The sequence below is a fragment of the Propithecus coquereli genome, unplaced genomic scaffold, assembly GCF_000956105.1.
Source record: "Propithecus coquereli isolate 6110/MARCELLA unplaced genomic scaffold, Pcoq_1.0 Scaffold600, whole genome shotgun sequence".
Classification (NCBI taxonomy): domain Eukaryota; kingdom Metazoa; phylum Chordata; class Mammalia; order Primates; family Indriidae; genus Propithecus; species Propithecus coquereli.
In genome coordinates, this window is record NW_012151953.1 from 541834 (window position 1) to 551532 (window position 9699).

The window sequence follows — 9699 nt, forward strand, 5'->3', positions numbered from 1 at the left end:
GGCCTCCCAGAGTGCTAGGATTACAGGTGTGAGCCACTGCGCCCGGCCTGGTATTTTTCTTTATCACTGTGACTTTGTTCAGGCAGTGGATTTGCACCTCCTCTTGTTTTTACAGCTGACAACAGCTCTTTCTTATTGTTTCTCTTGGGCTCAACCTTGTATTTCTTTCCCTTGAAACACTTTTCATTTTTGTTTCAGAAGCAACAGTTGCCTTAAGCATTCTTATATCAGACTGCATAATTGTGATCTACTGTGAAGAGGAATTCTAGTGAGGCTCATTGAGTGGTCTTTATAGGAGATACATACAGAGCTGTCTAGGAAAAGAGACAGTGTTGAATTTATAAATGCTATGTATTATACTTTTTTTGGTGTTTGTATTCATAAATCCCAAATATCAGTTTGTAGTTCCCTAGATTAGTCACCTGGTAAATAAATTATTTGACCTTAAGCAGCTGTACTTCAGTTATTTACCATTACATTTATATACATTCAGACATCTCAGTTTGAAAGTCAAGAGTCCTAAGTGATTAACTTCATGCACCAAAGGAAAGTTTTGATTTTACAGTTTTAAGAGTTCTGTATTCTTGACTTCAAGCCTTTATTTTTTTCCTTCTTCCAATGTGAATGTAAATGAATTGGACTTATCTCTATTTTAGAGCCATAAGAAAGTGGGATCCTTATGGAGGGAGGCTGATCTCAGCTGGAAAGACTTTTTACCAGAAGGAGAAGATGTACATAATTTTCTCTTGGAGCAGGTAAGAACACAACTTACGTTTTACTGTTTGATAATAGTTGGTCTATTTTATAGGGAAAATGCAGGTAATTTCATTAGTATTCCAGTGATTAAAATTAGACCAAAATAGGAATCTTGGTCAAGATATCATTTTAAGTCCATGTAAGGCCACTCCAACTGGCAGTCTTTAGATGATTGATAAAAAAGAAAACAAAAATTTAAAAACTTAGCCACTCTTATAAAAACAAGCTACATATCTCCATGAAGCAGAAATGAAATTAATAAATAAGACTGGAGTGATAGGGCTAAAGCTGCAAGTCTTCTGATCTCTGAGTCTAAAAGCAGGCAGAAGCAACCAGCAGTTACTCTATAGGGTAATGGGGACTACAGTGCCCCATACAAGGTACAAGATTAGAGATAAGCTTACAGCTTGAAACTTCACAGATAAATAAATGTAAAGAAGTAGATACAGTCTTAAAACCAGAACCTTAGCTACCCAGCCTACTAAGTTTGTAAATGGATCCAGAAATGCACAAAGCAGGACCACCCCATGGTTGATATAATCTGGTCCTAAACAAGGAATTGTGGAGGTTCAGGTAGAGGCATAAAACTATTAGATGAAAAAAAAAATGGCAAAGACAGAAAATAAAACCTTTCCCACAAAACAGTCCTGCAATTCAAAATCCTAAAACACAGGAGGAAAAGTAAAGCTAAGACAGCCAAAAAATCAGCAGTAAAGAGAAAAAAAAAATCACTGTAGGTAAAATAAAATAAGAAAGCAATCTGAAAATGACTTTCAAGTAAGTATATTACTCTGGATAAAGACATTGTATTAAGTTGCTATGGACTCTAGTGGCTTCCTTGTTGGTTCTAATCCAGATACACTGGAGAGCACTCCTGCCACTACAATAAGTACCTGCATAAAGCACAATTTCTGATGCGTTGCTGGACTCACAGGATGTGAAGTAAATTCACTTACAAGAGACAGAAAGAATTAAGAGGAGGAAGGAAGCCAGAGATGAAACCTGAACTCTGAGCATTAAGCATACGTGAAAGGCATGTTGCCTGAAGGACATGTTGCCCAGTGGCAAATGCTGTTACAGGTGCTGCCAGATAGCATGGAAGTTGTTGAATTGGTCCCAGTTCAGTATTACCCTGGCTCCCAGAAGCAGCAAACTAAAATTCTCTTTGAAGAAAACATCCTTAGCTTAAGTCCCCTTATTTTCTACAAATATAACATTATCTAAATATATATGAGCTAACAGAGTTCATTTAACATTCAGTGAAAAAAGTGAACATGAGTAAAAGTAAACATACAGTAAATGGTAGGTTTATACCCCAAGGACTTGAGGTAATGGGATTGTCATTCAGAATATAAAATAACACTATATAAAAAAGAGGGTGGCTGGGTGCAGTGACTCACACCTGTAATCCTATCACTTTGAGAAGCCGAGGCGGGAGGATCACTTGAGGCCAGGAGTTTAAGACCAGCCTGAGCAACATAACAAGACCCTCATCTCTACAAAAATTTTTAAAAATTAGCTAGGCATGGTGGCATGTGTCTATAGTCCCAGCTACATGGGAGACTAAGGGTAAAAGGATCACTTGAGCCCAGGCCTTGGAAGTTGCAGTGAGCTATGATGATGCCACTACACTCTACCCCAGGCAACAGAACAGGACCCTGTCTCAAAACAAAGTGGGGAAGTGGGGGGAATCACAAAAATGGGCAAATAAGAGACTAGTCAAAATGACTGGAGAGGTTTAAAAAAAAAAAAACTAGATAGAAATCAGAGGAAAGAATGAAAAAGCATACATATGTCTAATTGGAGTCCCAGAAGGAAAATTAAAAAAAAAAAAAAATTGATGAGCCTCTTACCACACTGATCTGGAAAAAAATTAAAAAGAGAAGGCACATATTACCTTTATCAGGAATGAAAGAGGTGACATCACTATAAATTCTATACATAAAAATGGATAAGGAAATTTTATGAATAATCTTTATGGTGGTAAATACATCAACCTAGTTGAAAGGAACAAATTTGTTGAAAGATACAAACTACTACAGTTGACTCAAGAATTGAGATAGATAACCTAATATCTTATTAAACAAATTGAATTTGTAGTTAAAAATGTTCCCACAAGGAAAACTTTCCAGGCCCCAGTGGTTTTACTGGTGAATTCTACCAAATGTTTAAAGGAGAAATAATAAGAATTCTAGGCCGGGCGCGGTGGCTCACGCCTGTAATCCTAGCACTCTGGGAGGCTGAGGCGGGCGGATTGTTTGAGCTCAGGAGTTCGAGACCAGCCTGAGCAAGAGCGAGACCTTGTCTCTACTAAAAATAGAAAGAAATTAATTGGACAACTAAAAATATGTAGAAAAAACTAGCCAGGCATGGTGGCAGATGCCTGTAGTCCCAGCTACTCGGGAGGCTGAGGCAGGAGGATCACTTGAGCCCAGGAGTTTGAGGTTGCTGTGAGCTAAGATGACACCATGGCACTCTAGCCCGGGCAACACAGTGAGACTGTCTCAAAAAAAAAAAAAAAAGAACTATAAAAAGGAACAAAATAGAAATTCTGGAGCTAGTTACAATAGGCGAAATAAAAACTAGAGGGGTTTGATAACAGATTTGATCAGCAGAAGTAAGTGTAGGGCAGTTGAAATTGCTCAGTTTGAGGAGCATAAAGAAAAAAGGATCAAGGCCAGGTATGTGGCTCACATGAATAATCCTAGTATTTTCAAAGGCTGAGGCAAGAGGATCGCTTGAGGTCAGGAGTTAAAAACCAGCCTGAGCAAGAATGAGACCCCATCTCTAGCAAAAAAAAAAAAATAGAAAAATTAGCTAGTCATGGTGGCACATGCCTATATTCCCAGCTACTCGGGAGGCTGAGGTAGGAGGATGGCTTGAGCCAGGAGTTTGAGGTTGCTGTGAGCTATAATAATATCACTACACTCTAGGTGGGGCAACCGAGTGAGACCCTGTCTCAAAAAAAGAAAAAGAAAAGAAAACAGAACCAATGGGATACCATCAAGCATACCAATGTGCACATTATGGAATCTCAGAGAGAAAATGGGGCATAATAAATATTTGAAGAAATAATGGTTGAAAACATCCCAAATTTGATGAATACACGAATCTGGGGATCTCAACAAACTCCAAGAAGAATAAACTCAAAGAGATCCACACTGAGGCACATACAATGAAATTGTCAAAAGACAAAGGAAAAATCCTGAAAGCAGCAAGAGAAAAGTGACACCTCACAAGGGATTCTCAATAATATTTACAGCCAGTTTCTCATCAGAAACCATGAAGGTCACAAGGCAGTGGGATGATATATTTAAAGTGCTGAAAGAAAATAACTGTCAAACGATAATTCTATAGCTGGCGAAATTTCTTTCAGAAAGGAAGGAGAAATTAAGATATTCCCATATTTTAAAAAAGCTAAGTTGAGTTTGTTGCCAGTAATAGACCTACCCTATAAAAAATACTAAAGGGAATCCTTCAGGCTGAATTGGAAGGACCCTAGACAGTAGCTTGAAGCCATACAAACAAATAAGTATCTCCGGTAAAGGTAAGTACACAGGTACCTGTAAAAGCTCATGGTATTATGGTTTTTGTTTGTATCTTTTCTTTTTGTTTCCTGTATGATTTAAAAGACAAATTCATAAAATAATTATAAATCTATATTAATAGGCTGAACTATGTATAAAGATATTATTTATGATAGTAACAGTATAAAGGTGGTTCCTCACATAATTACTGTGACTTTGCAATTCCACTTCTAGGTATATATCCAAGAGAAGTGAAAACTGGCATCCTGGTTTGAAGTCAAATAAATCTGGATACAGATTTCAGTTTTCTGCTACTTAATATGTGACTTTAAGCAAATAACTTCTCTAAGCTTCAGATTCCTTACCTATAAAATGCTAATGATACCTACTGTGTAGAATTTTTGTTGGGATTAAATGAGATAATGTTTAGTAAGTACTGAGCTCAGAGAGGTACTTAATAAAGATGTTGTTATTAATAAAAATGTTGAAAGGGCAATTGGAAAAATTAAGTTCCAAAACACTTGGCCTTCTATATCCTGACTTTCAGCTTTCTTCGAAAATAATTGGTTTCATGCCCTTTTTCTGTGAACACTGGAGCATTCTGCCAGAGGTAGTGGTGAATTCATCCATAAATTCAAAGCTCAACCTTCTGGGTACCAGGAAGATCAGATAACTTGTACAGAAATATAGGGGTTCTCAGAAACAAATATTTCTCTCCACTGATCAGTGTAAACTTTACAACTCACCACTGATTCCTTTGGCAGTGGTAGAGGCTTTCAGTTTCAAATTTTTATGTCATATTTTATTTTATTAATGAATAGCGGTGTTACAGCTCTTTTAGAATTTGTCTAGCAGGTTTTCCAGTCCTCACCAGAAGACCACCGCCCCCCCCAAAAAATAAAACGAGTAGCACACTTCATTTTGTTACTATTGTTGATTGCTTTCAGACCTTAAATTATTTTTGTAGGTTTAGGGTAGGTTAAACAAATATTCTATGTAGGTATTCTAACACTTTGGGACATTAGAATTAATTTGGAAAATGTTTCAAGGTTATGAAAAATTGATTGCTTGTTCTTAAAAGAGCTTATGGTCATCATGTGCTTTTTTGTGTATATTGGCGCATCAGGGACATATAATTTACCAACACTGAATCAGAAAAATTATTTGCAATATTAAACCATGTATCTAAAACCTTGTGGGGAAGTATTTAGAGATGCTGCATAAGCGGTAGAAACTAAACAATCAGAGGAAAAACACAGAATTCAAGATAGTGGTTTTTACTTTGTAGATTGGAGGTAGGGTATAGGACTATACCAGAGTCTTTCAAAAAAATCTTATGTGAATAATCTTTAATATTATGGTCTTTATGGTGTTTGTAGGGTGAACTGCATAAAGCAAGGCATAAACTACCAATAGTTTGATTATAGATTTTTTAAACTACCTAAATTTTAATAATTATAGCATCATTTCTTACACTTGGATTCAGAATTATCAGGAGGTATTTGATGGACTTAACAAAGGCAAAACTATAGAGTTTTGACAGTTGCTGTGTTGATACTAATATTAAACTATACATTACAGAAAGGTAGTTAAGTTGTACCCTGTCTAGGGCTCCTACCCCAACTTTTGTCACTGCTAAGAGCAAGATTGAAGCTCAGAGTGATTTGGAGGTAAGTGTAACCAGAGAGATAATCATAGGAAGTTGGTTGGTTTGTTTGTTTTGCAAGATACACAGTTTGAGAAGTTGGAAAAATATTTAGAAGGATAGGCTGGGTGTGACAGCTCAATATAATCCCTATAATCCCAGCAACTCTGGAGGCTGAGGCAGAAGGATCACTTGAGGCCAGGAGTTCAAGATTAGCCTGGGCAACCTAGCAAGACCTTGTCTCTACTCAAAAAAAAAAAAAAAAAAAAATTAGCTAGGTGTGCTGGTGCATGCCTGTAGTCCCAGCTACTTGGGAGGCTAAGACAGGAGAGTGGCTTGAGGCCAGGAGTTTGAGGCTACAGTGAGCTATGATCACGCCTCTGCACTCCAACCTGGGCAACAGAGCGAGACCCTGTCTCAACCAAAAAGAGAATGAAAACAACCAACCAAAAATATTCAGAAGGATAATGGAGTGACAGCCTTTCAAAACTATAAACCTAAAATAGCTTCTGCTAATCATTTTGGTTCCATGTAAAATAGAAAATATAACCCATGACTTTGTTTTCCTTCAGGGAAAAATTATATTGAATAATACTAACATGTTTCACATTTTATGTTTCAGAAGTTGGACTTCATCGAGTCTGACAGTTCCTGTTCCTCTGAAGCACTTTCAAGGAAAGAACTCTCTGCTGAAGAGCTATATAAGCAACTCGAGAAACTCATTATTGAGGACAAAGCAAATGATGAACAAATCTTTGACTGGGTAGAGGTATATAAAGACTATATCACCTTCCCTGATATCTGTCTCTGAAAGAAAGATTCTTGTGGCAGCCTCTTTAATTCACATACCTGTCCTTTCACTTTGTGAGTTTTTAACCTTAACAAAGTTAGTTTTTAAATGCATTTTTCTTGCCATCCTTAGAAAAGAGTTACAATTTTCTCAGTACCTGAAGGGTTTGTTTGAGGCAATGCTTGAGATTCACCTCTCAATCTCATTAAAATTAAGATGAAAAAAGCAGTGTTGGCATATGTAAGAACAGTTGCACACTACTGAGAAAATAGTATTTAAAATGCAGTTGTGCTGTAGTTCTTTTAAATTTATGGTCTTGGATAGATCATCTTAATATAGATTATTGAGGATAAAAATAATGTTTTTAAGTGGTAGTACTTCCAAATGTACATAGTACATAACACTGTGTAATTGAATGAGCAGAAGATAGCAGTGGTAAGCTCCCTGAAAACTAAATACGCTACTTAGAACATTTTCACACAGAACTGGCAGTAGTCAAACTATTTTTCACTGAATCAGATGTTGAATTTTTGCAAGAATATGCAGTAATGTAACTCCGACTCCATCTGCCCTAGTGCCATGTCAGCCCTGGTTTGGGGGAAATAATTTCTCTGATATGCAAAGGTATCTTTAACTATTCCATTTCTTTTTTACTTCAGGCTAATCTAGATGAAAGCCAGATGAGTTCACCTACATTCCTTAGAGCTTTAATGACAGCTGTTTGTAAAGCAGCTATTATAGGTAAGTGACATTTCTGAAGGCAGCTGTTAACATCTGAAATCCTCATTATGTAAACTGCTGATTATATGGTCTGAATTTATATTGTCTTCAAAACTTGCCCCATATAGCTCAGTTTTCTGTGTAAATGGGTGCCTAGCTATCTCAAGCATGGGGATAAATAGGTGTTCTGCCTGCAGAGAACCCAGATCTGAGCAGCTACTTCATGCCTTGTGTTCTTCTATTTGACAGAAAGTTATTGCATGCTCTTTGGGTTGTTTTTTAATATGTTGCAGATAGCTTTTTCTTTGCCTTTTCACCGCCAACATTCATGGCCTTCTTCTTCCATTCATGAGTTATGATGAATGAGTTGAATATTCTTAAACTAGTATCAGTGGAGGGCCAGTCTCATCAAAAAAGTCATTTTATATAAATACAAATATGAAGGAAAAAAATTGGAACAGTTTTCTCCTTCACTTTGTTGACTTTATTTTATATGATAAGACAATTTTATTGAATGTTTATGAAGTGCATAGTTGGATAGGAATAGAATTTATAGAACTACCCTAAATATTCCAAGCAGCGTACAGTATATAACAATACTTAATGAGAACACCTACTTACCCTCTGTTAGAAATCCACATTTCTCTTATTGACATGAGGTGAAAAAAAATCCGTCAGCTCAAAAGTTGTCTCAGAATTTCAGGTCTGTCTTTATCATTTTAGAAGATAGCTTCCTGCCACTTAATTTAGCTTCAGAATTGTAATTTAAGATTTTCAATGAATTTTTGTTTTCAACGTTAGTTCCTTAATGAGGTAAATAACATGCTAAGTAAAAAGTTCTCATACAATTCAAAAATCATTTCCAGTATACATAGAACCGTAAGAGTTTGGTGTTTTAAAATCAAAGTTGAGTGTTCGCTTTGGCAGCACACATACTAAGAATTGAAACTGTACAGAGAAGATGATTATGGCCCCCATGCAGGGATGACAGGCAAATTCGTGAAGCGTTCTATATTTTAAATAAATACATAAATAATAAAATGAGAGTTGCAAAGGACTAAAGCTGCTTTTAAAAACAAAATGTGTCCCAGTGATAACTTAGAATATAAAACCTCATGCTTCTTGGCACTGAGGACCCTTTCGGCCCCCTTTTATCATACTCTCCCCTCAGAAGGCCAAGATGGTTATGTTATTTGCCACTGTCACAATTAGTCCTTATCCTCCTAGGAAAAATAAAATGGTCTAGTTCTTTTACCCTCCTGAAAAGATTTGTATTAACTGTCACTTTAATTTCCTTTTATAATGTTGCTTTTTTAAATACTCCAATTCCTGCTTTATTTTTTAATTTATATTATTTTTGAATGACGAATCATAATTGTGTGCATTTAAGGGACACAATGTGATGTATGTATACAATGTGGAATGATTAAATCAAGCTAATTAATATAGCCATCACCTCACTTACCCATTTTTTATGGTATGACATTTCATTAATGTTGTTCTTGTAGTTTGTCGTAAAACCACTGTCACTGTTTCATTATAATTAAAGATAAATAATTGAGTGTACTACTCTTGAGGGAAACCAGCACTCAGAATGCATCCTCCCTGCATGATTTTATTATTTCTGAGAGAATGTACCTTTAACAATTTCTGAGCATTTTGGATTTCAAAATCTTTGCCTTGGACTCCCATGCCACCTCTTGCCTGGCGTAGTCAAATGGGTCTTACCCACTCAGAAAATTGAAAATGGTTCCGTGTGTTAGCTCTTTAAATGTAATGCCTGATTTTTCTCTCGCCCCTAGCTGACTGCTCTACCTTCAGAGTGGACACTGCTGTTATCAAGCAGAGAGTGCCGATCTTACTCAAGTACCTAGACTCAGATACAGAGAAGGAACTGCAAGCACTTTATGCACTACAAGCATCAATAGTAAAACTTGATCAACCTGCCAGTAAGTCTATCTCATGTTGCAGTTAACCTAACCAATGGGTGAGATTTATCTAGCTAGCCAAGACTTCAGAGATGGTTTGGGCTTTGAACATTGGACAGTAGAAGAATCACTAGTAACAAAAACTCAGATAACCAACAATTTTAATAAATTTGAATTTGTTAGCCAGACGTGGTGAGGCATGCCTGTAGTCCAGCTACTCGGGAGGCTGAAGCAGGAGGATCACTTGAGCCCAAGAGTTTGAGGTTGCAGCAAGCTATGATCATACCCAGGCAACAAAGCAAGACCATGTCTCAAAAAAAAAAAAATCTGGCC

At 36.7% G+C, this 9699-nt stretch overlaps 1 protein-coding gene across 1 annotated transcript in view; it reads left to right on the forward strand.

Moving 5' to 3' along the window:
• EIF4G3 (eukaryotic translation initiation factor 4 gamma, 3) overlaps positions 1-9699 on the forward strand; it is a 128575-nt gene that overhangs the window by 115606 nt on the left and 3270 nt on the right. Inside the window, exons 19-22 of the mRNA XM_012659254.1 lie at positions 657-755; positions 6551-6697; positions 7378-7459; positions 9241-9387. Of these exons, the coding sequence (XP_012514708.1) occupies positions 657-755; positions 6551-6697; positions 7378-7459; positions 9241-9387 (475 nt within the window). The remainder of the gene's footprint in view (positions 1-656; positions 756-6550; positions 6698-7377; positions 7460-9240; positions 9388-9699) is intronic.